An 18,075-nucleotide genomic window follows, 5' to 3' on the forward strand; every position below is an offset into this window, starting at 1 on the left:
CCTCTGAGGCCCTATTCACAGTTAATAATGTGCTCCTAATTTGTAGTTTCTGGTTTAAAATCTGTTCCTCTCCCCAACCTAGGGAGTCACCCACCCTTGACATGGCCCCCTGTATTCTTTCCACTGGAGACACAGTGTTAAGAGTGGTAATGAGCCTCTTGGTGGATACCATGAGCCAGGTACTTAACGATGAATTGTCATGGTGAGTTAATCTGACAGCCCCAAGGAGAGTTACACCGCTCTCCACACATGAGGAAGCTATAGCTCAGCAAGATAAAGTGCCCATCGCAGGGTCCCACAGTGGGAAACTGAGTGAATCCAGCTATACGGGGAGTTCTTGGGCCTATGGACATCTCAGTTTCTCCATCTATGAAGTAAGTATCTCAAGGATCTGATTCCCCTCTCCCTCGACAGGGGACCATCAGCCATAGACAGGGTACAAATGACAAAACCCCACCTGGCCTCCATGTCCACCACATGCAGGGTGTCTTCCAGCAGGCAGGTCTTGAGTTCATAGTCCTCCTGGCTGCTGGCTGTCAGCGAAGGAGATGCGTTGACTTCTAGGAGCCACCTGAGGAGGGCAGGGGATAACTGTGGGGAAGGTATCAGAGATCCCGCCTGAAGGTTTCAAGGCATAGCACAAACAAGTCTCTGAGTGTCCTACAGCTTAGAAAAGCATCCAAAAGATGGGCAAACACACCCAGGTGAGGATGGGAAATAGATCCACCCAAGACGCAAAGGTTTGGAACAGCTATAAGTTCTATGGTTGCGTGGAGAGGACACTCAACAAGATGATGGAGAAAAATCCCACAACAACCCATGTCTGGAAATGCTAAAACAATGGTTAGAGAGTTGGTTAAAGCTACCCCATTGGGCAGAAAAGATACTCCTGGAAGCTGTAAGGTCACTGGATACAAATTCTAGTACTACCGTAGGTCCCCCCCCCCCCCAGTGGTTGGCCAGGCTATTACACTGCTATTGTTGGATGCCAGGACTAGACGGTAAGACCCTATTGCTGACGACAGTGCACTCTGGTTGCAGGACATCGAGATGTCAGGCTGGGACTGGCTAGCACCTGTGGGGCTGAAGGCACCGTGCAGGCTGGCAGAGGGGAGTTAACGGTTTTGCTCAGCTATAAGTACAAACTGCTGGTACCGCCAGCATGCCCGATGTGCCCGCTGGCGCAGCAGTGATCCACTTGGGCCACAACTGTTTTCCAGCTGGATCTAAGGCCTGTTCTGCAGGAGGGAACTCATGTGTGACACCGTCAGTCAAGACAAAACCCTGTAGCAGGGAGGGTATAGACCCTAGTGGGGAAGCTACTGCGGTTGTTCTGCTAAAAGGACATTATGCCCATGAAATGCCTTCTAAATCTAGATGCCTCCACAGCCTGATTGTTCCTGCTTCGGCCCTGGCCTGGGAAGTCTCTTTCTGCAGATGGCTGCGGTTACTGCAGAGACTCATGGGTACAAAGAAATAGCAATGATTACAGTGGCAATGCAGCCGAGTGCTCAGCCCTAAGAGAGAGAACGTGATCAGCTCTCTTTCACTCCCCCTGAGGCTCAGGTGGAGGAGAAGGCAGAAAGAATGTAAGGCCGGAGCCATGGGAGAAGTGTGCTGTGAAATGCTGGCCCCTGGCAGGGTGCGGCTACTGCTGTCTCTAAGTCAGAGAGACTGTGATTTCCTACAGGAGACCCTCACAAGACTGGGCCCACTCACAGTCCTTGTGAAGGGTGACGAGGGCTCCCATGGCCTCCTGAGGTGGGAGCTCTCTTCCTCTGTGGTGTCCCTGTCTGCAAGCTCCCATTCTCTAGAAACTGCTTAGACTTGCTCCTAAGAGTCAAGGCACCTTACTTAAACTCATTGGTTTCCCCAGCTAGACTTAGGTAGAATTGTTTTCTCTTTTTCTTGGTTTGTATTGGCCTCTATCTGTGAATAGAAATAGACTCCTCCAGGAAGGTCATGCACCATCAAATCTGCAAATACCTGGTAGAGGTCCTTTTAAAACCAGCACAGATTCGATCTCATTTATCCCTTTAACAGTCCCATATGGACAGATACTCTCATCAGCCCCAATTTACAGACTGGAAAACTGAGGCACAGTAAAAGGAAACATGTACAAGTTTGCACATCTAAGAAGCAACAGAGCTGGTCTTCCAACCAAGGTGTGTGCCCTGGGATGTGCAGCCCATCATGGCCGCCCTGGCCCCTGGCTCTCTGGGCCACTCACTCACGGCTTGAGGTCCTGGTCGATGAGGATGTCATAGCCGTACAGCTCGAAGCAGTGCTTGTCACTGATGATCACCTTCTGCACACTCTGCAGGCTCCTGATGAAGATGTTGTCCATGTCACTGAAGAGCGTCTCTACGGCCTCGGGACCGTGTTTGGAGGCCAGGTACTGTCGGAAGCGCTGGATCATCCATTTGCAGCCCTGAGCCCCAGGCAATCGGGGTGGGAAAGGAGCCCATCTGATCATCCTCGAATGAGACCCTGTGCAGGGCCCCTGCAGCCTGGCAGGAGGGCTGAGTCTGAGCCCCGGGATTGGGGAGTTTGGGTGTACCCCTCACGATGGAGTAAAGGCCTAATAGCTAAGAGGACGGGATGTGTCTCTGGCCCATGGCCACACAGGGGGCTTCTCTTGGTGACTGCAATGGTAGCCTCTGAGGGCTGAAAGGCAACCAGAAAGCTTCTGCCCCTAGGATTATATGATGTAAGAAGAACTAGGGGAGGGAAAACCTGATTTTATAGTTGTACTGACTTTCAGGCTATCATATGGATTGGTGATAAATAGGTAGATGATAGATAGACAAACAGACAGACAGACAGATAGATAGTCAGACAGGGAGATAGATGATTGATAATCATAATATCTTCTGTATGATCTACCAATTGATGGGTTGGTTGATCAATAAGAGATACCTAAGATATGAGGATAGAATACATTTTGTTTAGGGGTACATTAGTTTGACATTCAAATATTGCGGTTCATGCTAGATGAACCCATCTCACAGATGGGAAGGGTAATCCTGCCCTCTCTGGTAAACTGTGGCCCGTCTTGGGCTCCATGTCACTCTGCTTGTCCCACCCACTTGGCCTTCCTCACCTTTTTTGGGTGGTAGTCAGGAGATGTCTTCTGCACGGCGACATTGGTGAGGTGAACATCTGGCAGAGTTTGACAGTCAAGGGCTAACGTGCACAGAGAGGTAGCTATATCCCCTGCTGCCAAGAGGCTGAACTGAGACTCTGGCCCTGGCTCGGAAGTTAACAAGAAAAGCTTTAAAAAAAAAAAAAAGGTGCAAAGTTTATGTGCATGGGCTTTGGAGTCAGACAGGCCTGGGTGCAAGTCCTGGGTACATCTCAGGGGACGTGAATTCTTCAACAATCTGGGTAAACTCTCAGAGCCTGTTCACCAGCTGTGCTGGCTGATTTAATGTCAACTTGACACAAGCTAGAATTACCTGAAAGGAGGGAGCCTCGATTGAGGAAATGCCTCTGCAAGATCTAGTTCTAGGGAATGTTCTTATTAGTGACTGATAGGGAGGACTCAGCCCAGGTGGGTGGTGTCATCCCCGGGCTGACGGTCCTAGGCTGAGCAAGCCAGTAAGCAGCACCCCTCCATGACCGCTGCATCGGCTCCTGCCTCCTGGTTCCATCCTGACTTCACTCAATGAGGGATTACAATGTGGAAGGAAGTATAAGCCAAATAGGCCTTTTCTCCTCAGTTTGCTTTCGGTCATGGTGCTTCGTCAGAGAAACCTAAGACCCAGCCCGTTGTCTGGAAACAACACAGCACACTGGCCTCCCAGGGTTGTTTGGGGGATTGGATGAAGAACTTCTTGAGTACCTGGCAGAGCTGAGAGGACGATGCTACGATTTCCAACACACAAGGCGACGCCTTTGTAGGGATTCAGAGAAGGGACCCAGTGTTGGGTAGGAAGCAGGGTGCTGAGGAACCCTGGCCTGAGAGTCTGCCATGTGTGTTACCACCATCATCACCTCTAGTACGACCCTGTGATCCAGAAAACGCCATCTTGTTTGCCCCTGAACAATCTCTATATCAAGGGTGACACTTTAGAGGCCCAGAGAAGGACAGTGACCGCCATTCGAAACCCTTCCTCAACATTCTTCCCCTAGGACTATGGGAAAAGAAGCTATGAGTTCCAAAAAGAGCCAGGAGGGAGGAAAGGAAAGGGGAAATAACATAATTATATTACAGATTATAATATAATTATGTATTATAAAGATTGTAATATAATTATGTATTATAAAGATTGTAAAATTATGACATTTCCCCTTCCCTTTCCTCCCTCCACACCCTCCCATAAATAAATCCTAGTGGGGGAGTATATTTTATATGTCTAACAATAAATATAAATTTTATTATCTCTCTTGGGAATAAAAGTAGTGATGGGATTGTTAACAAATCAATCGCCCACATGGAACTTGTCTCATTCAGACATGTCCTTGTCAGAGCATTCTGACACCTCAGTACTTCAACATGTGATGTGGGATTCCCCTCTGTATGATATGAATATGTTTTTATTACCATTGGTAAAGAAGCTGCTTTAGCCTATGACAGGGCAGAGTATAGCTAGGTGGAAAAACTAAAAGCTAAATACAGGGAGAAAGAAGGCAGAGCCAAGCAGACACCTTGTAGCCACCCAAGAAGCAAGATGTGAGGTAACAAACCATAAGCCTCATGGTAAAATATTAAATAATAAAGATGGGTTAATTTAAGATGTAAGACTTAGTTAATAAGAAGCTGAGCTAATAGGCCAAAGAGTATGTAATAAAAAAATTAAAACATATTCACAGCATACAGAGGGGATTCCCATATCGGACATGATTGGTAGATACTGAACACCATGCAGACCAATTCCTTGTAACCCATCCCAGCACCCAGGCTAAGTTGTGCTGTATTTGTTTCTATGTGTGTGTGAATTATTGCGTGTATACTATATATTATATATCAAAATTAAGACTGTCATTTCTTGTTTTGTGATCCAAAAATTATTATTTTAAATGTTTAGGGTTGGAGGGATAGCTCCGTCATAAAGAGCTTGCCTCTTAAACGTGATGCCCACAAGCCATAGGGAAAAAATTCTGGGAATGCCCAGGCATGGGGGCACACATGTTTAATCCCAGCACTCAGGAGGCACAGGCAAGTGAATCTCTGTGGTCTACAGGTTGAGTGCTAGGCCAGTCAGAGATACATGGTGAGACCTTGTCTCAAAAACCAACCAAGCAAGCAACTCTGGACATGGTAGCATGTGCTTGTACTCCCAGCACTGATGGGGAGACAGGATCCCTAGAGCCAGCACGCCAGCCCAGCAGACCGTGTGAGCTCCAGGTCCCTAAGAGACCCTGAGAACAGGTGAACTCCAGGCCAGTGGGAGGCCCTGAGAATGAGTGAGCTCCAAGCCAGTGAGAGACCCTGACAACGTGTGAGCTCCAGATCCCTAAGAGATCCTGAGAACAGGTGAACTCCAGGCCAGTGAGAGACCCTGAGAATGGGTGAGCTCCAGACTGATGGGGTACTCTGAGAATTAATGAACTCCAGGCCAGTGGGAGGCCCTGAGAATGAGTGAGCTCCAGGCCAGCGAGGGACCCTGACGCTCCTTCATAATCTTTTTTGAAGTTTTCTGTATATTTTAATTTCAAAATAATTTTGTTTTGGTTTGGTTTGGTTTTGGTTTTTCGAGACAGGGTTTCTCTGTAGCTTGGAGCCTGTCCTGGAACTTGCTCTTGTAGACCAGGCCAGCCTCGAACTCACAAAGATCCACCTGCCTCTGCCCCCAAGTGCTGGGATTAAAGGCGTGTGCCACCACCGCCCGGCAAGAAGGGTGGAAAGTGCTGTGCTCTCAGTGTGAATATTTAGCAAGTGGACCAAGCCCCTGGGAAGGCTCTGCTTCTTCATATGTCCTCAGGAGCACAGCGCTTGCACCAGCACTCTGAAGTGGCATTTACTGAAGGGTCACTCAGACAGACAGTGCTCCATGTGGTTTGCATGTGTCACTTAATTTTAATAAAAATAAACAGCAATACAAACTAAGTTGATGGCATGCATGTGGCCCAGGCTTGTTGGAATTGCGGTGTAGAATGTACACACTGGGAGTGGATCAGCAAAACAAGGAATAGAAGTCATAAAGCATGCGTGAACATGCACAGGAAGGCCCAAACGATGGACAGGCCATTCAAAGGTATTACTTGAGGCACACACTTAAACTGAAAGCTGAACACAGGGCAGAGAGAGGAGGCTGGCTCAGAGCCTGGGCTGGAATCCTCCACTCAGTAGGCTGCCCCGTGTTAGCCCCGTTTCCCCCAGGAGCTCTGGATTGTCCCTCCATTCTCTGTTGAAGCTAAGGCCTGAAAATTGGAAAACAAAACAAAACCTGCCTATTTGTTTTGTTATTGATGCTGCAGCCTAGGTTGGCCCCAACTCACTCCATACTTAAAATGACCTTGAACTTCTGAGCCTCCTGCTTCAGTGCTGGGATTACAGGCCTGGGTCATCACAGCCTTACAGCCTGTTCGTTGGCTGTGGGACGGAAGTCAGGGCTTTATGTATGCTAGAAAAGCACTCGCTGAGCTACAGTTCAGTCCTGATAGTTTGTTTGTTTGTTTGTTTGTTTGTTTGTTTTTAAATACAGAGTCTCACTTTATGACTTAGAGTAACCTCAGACTCAAAATCCTCCTGTCTCAACCTCCCACATACTGAGATTACAGGCATGTGCTCTGTGTGTGTGTGTGTGTGTGTGTGTGTGTGCAGATAATCTCCTTTCCCCTCATTTTTCCTCGCCAAGGCAGTTTCTGTGTCTAGTTTTTCTTTCTTCCCTCCATTTCTTTCTTCTTTCTTTTTCCTCTTCCTTCCTTCCTTCCTTCCTTCCTTCCTTCCTTCCTCCTTTCTTTCTTTTCTTTCTTTCTTTCTTTCTTTCTTTCTTTCTTTCTTTCTTTCTTTCTTTCTTGTCAGTGCTGTCACTAAATCTATGGCCTTGCATATAAGGCAAGGGCTCTACCACTGAGCCATACTGCCAGGACTGTTTCAAGTCTCTTGTCTGTTAATCAGAGATGCCTGTGCACAAAACAAGCAAACCACAGACATGGTTCAACCTGAATGGGAGTAAACATTTTGCTGTTCTATTTTTTTCTTGGAGACTGTTTCCTATTGGTACCTAACGCCCGTTCCAGCGTCCCACTTAACAGTTGTGCAGTAGTCCACTGTGTAAGTGCACCACTGTCTGTCTTGTTGTCTCCTGGGTTTTGCTCTCCATCAAGGCTATGCTGTGCGCAACCTTTAAGCCCATCCGTTCCCATGTGTGGGTGTATCTGTGGTACACACACCAAAGGGGCTCACTGGTTCACAGGGTATGTGCATCAGATTTTTGGCAGCCATTTATCAGCTCATTCTTGATGGTTATAGCATTTTACACGCCCACCGGCCACACACACACACATCCTCCTTCTGCCCTACCTTTGCCAGGACAGTGATGTCTACCAATCAGATGGTGAAGAAGGAACTGTACTTGAATGAATGATTGACATGAGCACTGTGGAAATGCCAGAAGAAGGATGCAGAGGTTCTGCGAAGCTCAGCCTGTCCGCTCCTGTGAGTATGGGTAAACCTGAGTGCTGGACACCCTTGAGATCATCATCCAGCAGAGACATTGAGGGGCCCTGCTCTGAGCAGATCGTTCTCCAGAGAGTCTGGGAACCCCAGAGAGAAAGAACCAAGCAGGTCTTGAATAGGGCTTCTCTCATGCTCAGATCCCAGGGAACCTGGCAAGTATCCTTGGGGTGGAAAAGTTCCTGGGGCCGGGGCTGGGGGCACTGGAGGAGGGGACTGGAAGGGACGTCTCTGGAAGGATACAATGGTCATCGATGCTATTCAGTGTGAAGCGGGTGTTGGAGAATCGGGCAAAGCCATCACGGTACAGCCAAGCCCGCAGAGGGATGTACTGGTGGGGATGAGGGAGAGAGAAAAGGGAAATGATGCTCAGAGTGTTTCCATGCCACCAAGTTTCTCACCTGTCTTCCTTCTCTCCATAGCAGCCTTCAATCATTCCCTCTACGCCCACCCTGTGACTCCCCCCTTCCTTCCCTGGGGGTGCAAAGGAAGCAAAATGATGGGTCTACCACCATGCACGACACCCCACCAGGACCTCAAGGTCCTGAAGGATAGGCTAAGCATGAGGCACTCAATTCCTGTTCCCAGCAGTGTGTACATCATGAAGGTTTAAGCAGGTGCTAAACGGATAAATGAATGAATTATAAATGGGTGAAGAGAATACAGCAGGCTCTGGAGTTCAAGTGTCTGGGTTTGAATCCCAGTTTAGCTGTTTACCTGCTGTGTGACCTTAGACAAGTCATTCAACCTCTCTGTGTCTGTTTTGGCTTTTACTTTTCTGAGATGGGATCCTGCTATAGAACTGGCCTGGAACTCACTATGGAGACCAAGCTGACCTTGAACTTGAGATCCTCCTACTTCTGCCTCCCAAGCGCTCTTGGTTAACCTTTATGCATCCATTCTCTCTGTAAACTGAGGCTGACAACTGAGGGCCTCACTGAGTTGTTACAGCGGAGTGAGCAGCACCTGCTGAGTGCTGGGGCCTGGTGCTCAGGCGATGCTCAGCACATGATTGCTATGGTTACCTTCTGAGCTGAGTGAGAGAGGTGGAAACTATAGCTCTAGACACGGACCGTTAGGACGTAACACTAGGGACATCTGCCTCAGGGGCCTCCCTCCATGTCCCTGGGCTCACAGGAGGCCCAGCCTGGGTGACTCACCGACATCACCAGAACATAGACTCGCAGGTCAAACTTGCGGCCTGTGGGGAAGAACTGGCATGTGTAGCAGATACTGACCGGCTGTCAGGCTGGGCTAGGCTGTAGATCATATCAGAGGATGGACAGACAGACAGGGATCTACCTGTTTGAGGCTCTAAGCACAGCTATGCAGGGCACAGAGACTGGGTGGGACAGTGTTGGAGCAAGGCTGGAGGCTTAGTGGCCGAGGAAGGCCCTATGAGCGGTAGAGACTCACTGACAGACACACGGACAGGTGTCGGCCCAACCCAGGCTGGGTAGGACCTAGATACAGATGGGCAAAGGCCCGTGGGAGAGGAAAGAAAGTGAGGCAGGTGGCAGAGGAGACAGGTGGCAGGGGCCAGGCCATGTGCAGATGAGGACAGTTATGCAGACAGGGCCACATCGCCATCAATCTGTGGGGTTTGTTCTATAAAACACAAGGAGCTACTGGCTAGAGTGTTTCCTTGCCACCAAGTTTCTCATCTGTCTTTCTTCTATCCAAAGACCCTGCCTCTCCATGGCAGCCATCAATCAATTCCCTCCAGTCCCACCTGCGCCTCCACCCTCTCCTTTCCTATGGGTGCAAAGGAAACAAAAGGAAGTGTCTACCACCATATGTGACACTCCAGTAGGACCTCGAAGTCCTGAGGGATGGCTACTATGCTGGCACGGAGTCTAAGGGACCAGGGCAGGGGAGCACCATGAGGCCAGTTCAGCCACCCAGGAGGGAGACAAGCAGCTAGGACTGGGACGGGAGAGAGAGGGGTGGCCAGATGGCAGCTTTAGAACCGCGGGACTTGATGAAGAACAGCAGAAAGGGGGCTGGAGAGACAGCTCCAGGGCTAAGAGTGTGGACCTGAGTTCAGCACTCGGCACACACACCTCCTTTATCTCCAGCTTCAAGAGATCAGATACCCCTTGCCTCTGCAGGCACCTGTACTGCCTACACCTGCACATACCCCCACACAGACACAAGCACCTATACATTGTTAAAATAGTAAATACAAGTTAAAAACAAAGAAGAAAGCAGTGGCAAGAAAGGACCAGACTCTGGCTTAGCAACAGGGGGAGGAGAAGCCGTGGCCCAGGTGGAGAAACTGCAGAGTGAGCCAGACTGGGGAGCAGTTCTGAACCTGATCCACATTGGTACGGAGTTGCTGGGAGAATCCCAAGTGATTTGGGGTTCAAGTGCAAGGGCTTGGCTGGGGACAGAGAGCTGGGGTCGCTGGGGGAGGAAAAAAGAGGAGAGACCCAGAGGCTGCCCTCCACCAGGGGTCATTGCCAGGGGACAGGGAAGAGATTGGGCATTAGTGTGGCTACAGTGAGACCCCTTAGGTAATTCATATGGGGAAAGCCCAGGGCAGCTGTCTGGGCTTTAGGAAGGGTTTCCCATCAGCCTCTGTGCTGGGAATGGCCTCCCAGCAGCATTCTTCCTCCACGCCTGCTCGTAGGCCGTTCCTGAGGTGACCTGGTTTCCTGATCCCTGTCACACACACTCTGTCCCCTCGCCCTGTTCTCCATAGCCCTGTGTGACTCACCTTCAGGCTTGCTGCTGCCTACTCACAGAGCACAAGCTCTCAGAGCATAGCCCTGGACAGTGGCTGGCAGCAAGGAGGCTCCTGGTAAAGTGTTTCATTGGGTGAAAGCAGGAGTGAGTGAGCTGGCTTTCCACGGAGAATTTCCCTGACCCCCGTGGGAGTGGGAAGAGCATGCCAGGCTGGGGGAATTGTCCAGGCCATAGGAGTGTACAGACAGGTCTCTGTCTAGGTCCCCTTCCAGGCCTGGTGACAGGCCAGGTCTTTGCTGACTTAGGTGTTGACTGGATGCTCAGAGGGCAGGGGACAGACATAACCCACCCATCTTACCTCCTATCAGGTAGGGGTTTTCCACGTAACGCTGAGCCACATAGTTCTCCACTGGTATCTCCTCTTTCTGGTCATCAGAGCTCTTCGTGTCCTGGTTGTGACAGTGCTAATCAGTGCCACACACTGAGAGTGCCCTGTGCCCTGGGTGCTAATCAGTGCTACACACTGAGAGTGCCCTGTGCCCTGGGTGCCATGCTGGGCACTATCTGGGGGATCTGGTTGGGTCCTCATGTCAATCCTCTCGTGTAAGAACTAATGTAATTCCCGTTCTACAGATGCACACCAGAAGCACAGAGAGGTGAGGTGACATGTCTGAAGTCACACAGCTGGCCAGAGGGCCAGCAGGGATGTGGAGTCACATGCAGTCTCTACACAGAGCCTGAGTTCTTCTTTAGACCTGGGCTGCCCACATATGGGTATTGACATTTACATTCATAGTGATAAAAAGGAAATCAAACTGCATGCTGTGACATGGGCAAAACCCGAAGCCAGTGTCTGCGTGAAATAAGGCAGCAACAAAGGATCCACTTCTCTGAGTCACCAGAATAGCCAATGCTTCAGAAAGTGGGGGTGGGGGGTGGAGGTCAGCATGGAAGGGGCGTGGTGGTATCTTGTTTGTGCTTTAATGAATAAAGCTTGCCTGAAGATCAGAGAAGCAGAGGAGCCAGCCACTAGTTCTTACCTCTACGAAATCCTCAGACTGAGTAGGGTATCCTGTCTCTACAAATTCTCAGACTGAACCCTGGACTCCTGTCTCCTCCCACCTTACATTCCTCTCTCCTCCCAGTCATATCCCTTCCTGTCTCCACCTTCCTGTTGCTGGATTAAAGGTGTGAGCTACCACTGCTTGGCTCTGTTTCTCTTACAGACTGATTCAACCTCGTGTAGGCCAGGGTAGCCTTGAACTCACAGAGATCCATCTGCCTCTGTCTCCCTAGTGCTGGGATTAAAGGTATGTGCCACCACTGCCTGGCTTCTATGACTGACTAGTGACTAGCTCCATACTCTGATCTTCAGGCAAGCTTTATTTGTTAAAGCACAAACAAGATACCACCACAAATGGGTAGAGTTTTGACTTGGATTGGTGCGAATGCTCTGGCCATGGGGTTTCATGACAAGTGCACGAGATGATTGCTCCCAGTACTTCAGAAATGAACACCAAAAAATGGTCAAGGAGGGCTCAGTCGGTAAACCGCTGGGCGCACAAGCATGGCAACATGAGCTCAGATCCCCAACACCCTCTTAAAAGCAGGCATGTAATCTCAGCACTGGGGAGGCAGAGACAGGAGGCTCCCTAGGGCTCACTGACCACCCAGTCTAGCTCAGTAGGTGAGCTTCAGATTCAGTGAGAGGCCCTGTCTCTGAGGTAAGGGGAAAAATTGAGGAAGACACTTAACCTCTGTCCCTCCCCCGACATGCATGCTAACGGTCAGAATGTTATTATATAGAACACACGGTGTGTTCTATACAGTTTAATCCATCAAGGGAGGGGTACTGCTGGGGACAAGGGGGGCAATGTGCCTGATAAGCAGCTACTACTGGACCATGCCCTCTCACTCCTTCGATTCTCAGAGGAAATGAAATGTCAAAACTTAAGCCCTTTGTTGAGTTTAGTGGCGTTATGTCTAGTGCATAAAGGGCTCTGGGTTCCATCAGAGAGAGGGGTGGAGGGAAGAAGGGAGGAAGAGAAGGAGGAGGGAGGGACGGGGGGGAGGGAGGGAGGGATAAAGAGAGGGAGGGAGGGATCAAGAGAGAGAGAGAGAGGAAAGGAGAGAGGAAGGGAGGGATGGAAAGAGAGAGGGAAAGAGGGAGGGACAGAGAGAGAAAGAAGGATGGAGGGAGAGAGGGAGAGTCAGTCCCCCTTTGGGAGCCCAGTGCTTAGCCTGGGAGGAGAAATCACCCAAGCCATGGCTGTAGAAGTTCCAGCACAGTGCTGCCTAGAGGCCACCAGAGCAGGCCTGTCCCTTTCTCCTCTTTCCCACCAGTTCAGGGGACAGCAACACTCACAGGTACAACTCTCCCTATCTCAGTGACCTCTTGAAGACCCAAGACCAAACCCCAAAATCACACACTGTCTGGGCTGACACACCTCCCAGTGGTAAGCACTTGGACTAGGGCCTCCTGGCTATCGGGACATTGCCTCTTCCTGCCCAGCCATGGCCACCTGGGCAGCCAGGGCTCTCCTTCCCAGTCCCTGCCCCTCACCACTTCTACTCACATGGCTGCCTGAGGGGTTCACATTGGCACGGTTAGGCTGTGCCTCCACAATGGTGAGCTTCTTTCCCACAGTGCCCTGACAGGTATACGGGATACAATGGCATGTGTGGAATGAGAAAGGCATTGATTAAACAGCCTCTGGGACCTGAGCCCTCCTGCTCCCCACCCCCAGCATCGCTGTCACCCCCAGGGTTCAAGAGACCCTGGTCGCATTTTTAAGAGCACAGCTAACTGGGATCCTTCTCATCAGCCCATCGGGTCCTCAGCAGGCCTTAGAAAGGGTAGGGAGAGGTCAGGATTTGAACGCTCCTGTGAGCAACCTTGGCAGGCAACCCCGTGAGTTCTGGGGGAAGGAAGGAAGGCGAGGCTTGGAAGAAGAATAAGAAAAAGTGGGGGGGCTTACCTTCCTCCAGTCCATGATGTCCTTCAGTCTCCGGAAGAGAAAGATGCCCTTCCCCTGAGATCGGGCGACCTGATGGGGGGTTGGGGGGAATGGAGGAAGGCAGAGTTCAGTCAGGGTTCCTCCCTCACCCCTATTCCCAGAGCCTTCCCCAGCTCATCTCTGGGTCCATCTTCCCGTGGGTGCCTGTCTCTGCCCAGAGGAACGGCCATTCAATCCCCATGGGCTGAAGGAAGAAAGTGAGCTGGGCTTTGCTACAAAGACACACATTTGCATGAATAATGCAGAAGGACAGACAATTAGAAAACCATCTCGGCCAGTCCTGGAACATATCATCCAATGCTTTTTTTGGAAATCAATTTGCCTTCCTAATTAGGTTTTGCTTTGGCTAATACTGGAATCATTCTGTCTTTACTGCACCCTGCCATAGGTAATTCATGGCCCCCCAGAGGCGAGGGGGCAGGGGGAGTCAATAGCTTGTCGTGTTCCTGCCTTCCGAAATGTTCACCTCCCTGGTCTTGCACAGGAACGTCGCCAGCATGCTCACTACCCTTTCCACACCCCACAGCTCATTGGTACTGCAGGATAGTTTTGTTAAGCAATCATTATAAGGTATGTTGGCAACTATGTAGGTGCGTGCATGCATACATGTGGTGTGTGTGTGTTTTGCAAAACCTGCCACACACTGACTGATCTAAATGACTTTCTGGAACCGATGAACGCTTCCATGGCTCAGTCTCAAGTCTTGTACTTTCATGGCTGCAACCAGAACCATGTGGGTGCCGCTGCTGAATTCTTCTGCCAGCTTGAGGTATAGTCTGGCGCTGGAATTGAACCCAGGGCCTTGTGCAGGCTAGGCAAGCACTCTTCCAGCAAAGCCACATGGCCAGACCTTATAACTTTGACTTTATAATAGTGTGGCCACTCTCAGTCCTTATTCCCTAATCAGTCCTGCCCTGCCCCCAGAGACCACATCATTATATACCGTTCACTGGTACCATTGTGAAGCATCGTGGTTAGTGGGTGATCTTCCACAAAGGTTCTCCCACTTCATCCCACCCGACAGACTGCACTTGATCAACTCTTCCTAGGGCCTCTGTCCTTGGCTGAGGTCTGAGTCCTTGTGGTGGCTCAAGGCTAATGCCATGTGATTTGCGTGGGCATCAGCCTTCAGGGTGCCAGGGAGTCTGCTGCAGGGACATGTGAGCGAGGACAAGGACCTTCATCTGGTGGCAGCTGGAGGTGTGATGAGGCCAAGGCAGGGCTGCAGGAACTGTGTTGAGGTGCAGAGGAGCAGTTTACCTGGATGAATGGTACTGTTGAGCTAGCCAATAAGCCATCCTCAGCTTAACTGTTCTCGTTAAATAACACCATACAGGGTTTAGGAACTTCAACGAGAAAGGTTTTTTTTTTCTTTCATCTTTAGTTTTATTAATATCTAAGCAGATTTTTGCATTTCTCTCTGTGATGCGTGCTGGCGACACATCTTGGGCGTATTAGTTACACCTGTGGCTTTACCGTCAGAAGAAATCACAGTCTCTTTATATCACATGGCACCTGTTTCCTAGATGGCAAAGGCATGTCTGTGTGTCTTACAGCTGTAGGGATGGGACCTGCCGTTAGGCCCTTTAATATGCAATGAGGAGGAGAGACAGGCTGAACAGTGTTTGGGCTGCACCCTGCAGGAAAGTAACCCCTGGTGCAACAGCTCTCTCTCACCCATGCCAGTTCCAGTAGGAGCTTCTCTCTCACCCTATCCCCTCCCTCTTTCTCTCCTTCCCTCCGGGTCTTTCCACTCCACCTGCTTGGCCCTGCTCATTTTCTCCAAGAGGCACAACTCTGTGTGTTGAGTCTTTTCCGAATCTGTTTCCTGGAGGGCCCAGACGAATGTGGTTTCCATAACCGTTTTTCAGCATAACTGCTTTCTTTTGGAGTTTTCAAACTTTGGGCTTTGAAAACCCCCCATTCTTGATTGTGTTTTGTTTGGGGTTTGTGAGACAGTCTTGCTACATAGTCCTGGTTGGCCTGGAATTCCCTGATAGACCAGGCTGGCTCCAACACACAATTCTCCTGCCTCAGCCTCTTGAGTGCTGGGATTACAGACATGTGCCATCACCCCTGGCTGAAAACCACTGTGCTGTCATGGGTATATGCTCCTCTCCAGCTTTATGACATTGGTCAGATTTCATATGTCAATTGTGCCTCAAATTAAAAGTGGCTTTAAATAAAGCACTATTCTGTGACTTGGTTGGTGCATGTCCCCACACACGCATGGACAGACAGTTCACGAGCCCCACACTCCTGCTCAAGCCCCTGGGCGACGCCTTAGCATGGGGAACAGCTCAAGATGTCCAAGATACCACATCCTGGGGCTTAGAGTGGCTTTATGGACACATAGACTGATGGACAGGCACATTCCTGACCCCCCACACTTGCTGCCTTGCACCCTGAGAGTGGCTAAAAGAGCCACAGTGGTCCTGGGGTCCGTGCCCTGCCCAGGCCCTCCATACCAGCCACAGTGGTCCTGGGGTCTGTGCCCTGCCCAGGCCCTCCATCCCAGCACAGGAGCTGGGATGCAAGGGCAGGTGGAGAAAAGTTGGATGTGTGTGATTTCTTTTATCCTAGATGGGACTTAAATTCTGTTTGTTAAATTTGTTTTGTTTCCCTTGTTTCAGGGCTGAGGGTTGAACCTAGGGCCTCAGGCAGGCTGGGCAAGCACTTCACCACTGAGCGGTGTCCTCAGCCTTTAAACTGGACTTTCCATGGCCAAACCCAAAGACCTACATATTTGTTTGCTTGATCTTTTTAATTTTTTTCATTTGTGTGTACACATTTATGTGTTGGGGCACACACAGCTGTATGGTCTGGGTACCAGTTATGTGCATGTGTGTGTAGAAGCCAGAGGTCACCCTCAGATGTCACTCCACCTTAGTTCTTCATTTTGAGACAGGGTCTCTCTGTGGAGCTCAGATGTCCTAGAACTATGTAGACCATGCTAGCTTCAGAGTCACAGCCATCCAACTTGTCTCTGCCCCCCGAGTTTAATGCCCATTAAACGCCCATTAAACACCATTATGCCCAGTTTATCCAGCGGTCCCTGCCTCCTGAGTGCTGGGATTAAAGGCACGGGCTGTTACTCCCAGTTTATCCGCTTTACTTTTGAGGCAGGAGTTTTCAGTAGGATCTGGGGCTCAGTGCTTCAGCCAGGTGAGCCCCAGGGATCCTCCGTCTCTAACTCCTCAGTGTTGGTGGTACAACCACCACATCTGGGATTCACATGAGTGCCAAGGCTAAATCTCTGTAGCCAAAGACAACTTGGAATTCCTGATTGCCCTGCCTCTACCTCCCAAGTGCTGGGATTGCAAGCCTGCACTACGATGCCCCAGCCTATTTTTATTATCCCTAAGAGAGTAAAGCTGGGGGTGGATGGCCCTAGAGCCCCAAGAGTCTACAGAGCAGTATTGTGGTGGGGGTGGGGCATTGCCAAAGCCCCCTTCTACTTTCTGTGCCTAAGAGGATGGCTAAGAAGAGGTTGAGGGAAGAGCGCAGGGCATAGCCTTCTGTGAGGAACAGAGGAGGCTTGGGATTGACTGATGAAGAAGTAGCCCTTTAGCCCAGGTGCCTGGAGGGGGTGGGCTTGGGCAAGGTAGTACAGAGGAAAATACACTAATCCACAATGTCCCCCCAGGAAGGTGGCCCCAGAGCCCTGAACGGGCTGGTGAGCCCTGCGGGGGCAGCAGGATGAAGAGGATGAGCAGAATGGACGGGCAGCCCCAGCTGCGTCGGGCAGGACCTTCTGCTGACTGGGAACCAGCAACTGCATATTAAGTCGCTTCCTCTCCCAGCCCACTGTCTTTGTTAGCGGCAATACCGTGACAGCTGTGGGTAGGGCTGTGCGTGCGTCCCCCATGGTGGAGGCGTGCTGGCTGGGGACTGAGAACAGGTGCTGCTGCTACTCAGTTGGGCCTGGGACTTATTTCCTTTCTCTTTTTGGAGATAGGGTCTCACTGTATGGCCCAAGCTGTCTTGGAGCTCACTGTGCAGCTTAGGTGGGCCTTCAACTTGTAACACTCCTGCCTTGCCTCATGAGAGCCTGGATTTTTAATTCTGTATCTGCCATCTGAGAGCTGTGTGAGCCTGAGCTAAGGCGCACTGGGTCACCTACTGCTTTGTCTGTAAACTGGGGCAGTGCTGACCTAGGAAGCACAAAGCACACAGGTTAGAGGAAAGGCTTGGAGTTAGATGTACAACAGTGGTTGTTCCTCCTAGCGTTTCCAAGATAGGAAGTGGACCTAGGAAGCTCGGGTCAGTGTCACGAACCCGTGTGGCCCAGAGTAGTGCTGCACACGTTTAATCCCAGCGCTCAGGAGGCAGAAACAGGGGCATCTCTGTGAGTCTGAGGCTAGCCTGGTCTACATTGTAAGTTCTAGGACAGTCAGGACAAAATAAGCAAACTTGAGTGTGCACACGCCTTACCCAGGAGCAGGTTCGAAGGCAGAAACATTGGGCAGATGGGTGAACCTGAGCACTCTGGTCTGATTCACGTAGAGGACCTTGCTCTTGCTGCTGGTCTTAGGTGACACTGAGTGGCAAAATTGGAAGGCAGGGCCTGGAGAGACGGCTCAACAGTTAAAAGCACTTGCTGCTCTTCCAGAGGACCCAGGTTCAATTCCCAGCACCCACATGGCAGCTCACAACTGTCTCTAACTCCAAGTGTCTGGTCCAGGAGGCCTGAGAGGCCGGAAAGGGTGCTCTCCTGCCATGTCCCAGGGTTTTCAACCGGAACAG

At 50.5% G+C, this 18,075-nt stretch overlaps 1 protein-coding gene across 2 annotated transcripts in view; it reads right to left on the reverse strand.

Annotated features, from left to right (window-relative positions):
• Ttll9 (tubulin tyrosine ligase like 9) overlaps positions 1-18,075 on the reverse strand; it is a 45,435-nt gene that overhangs the window by 4,679 nt on the left and 22,681 nt on the right. Inside the window, exons 6-13 of one of the 2 annotated variants that reach the window (XM_057780883.1) lie at positions 13,291-13,359; positions 12,889-12,963; positions 10,671-10,761; positions 8,785-8,825; positions 7,868-7,955; positions 3,104-3,162; positions 2,235-2,431; positions 458-571 (exon numbers count right to left, since the gene is read on the reverse strand). In XM_057780883.1, coding sequence (XP_057636866.1) covers positions 458-571; positions 2,235-2,431; positions 3,104-3,162; positions 7,868-7,955; positions 8,785-8,825; positions 10,671-10,761; positions 12,889-12,963; positions 13,291-13,359 — 734 coding nt within the window. The remainder of the gene's footprint in view (positions 1-457; positions 572-2,234; positions 2,432-3,103; positions 3,163-7,867; positions 7,956-8,784; positions 8,826-10,670; positions 10,762-12,888; positions 12,964-13,290; positions 13,360-18,075) is intronic. The other variant, XM_057780884.1, reaches the window with a different exon arrangement.

The sequence above is a fragment of the Chionomys nivalis genome, chromosome 9, assembly GCF_950005125.1.
Source record: "Chionomys nivalis chromosome 9, mChiNiv1.1, whole genome shotgun sequence".
NCBI classification, from domain to species: domain Eukaryota; kingdom Metazoa; phylum Chordata; class Mammalia; order Rodentia; family Cricetidae; genus Chionomys; species Chionomys nivalis.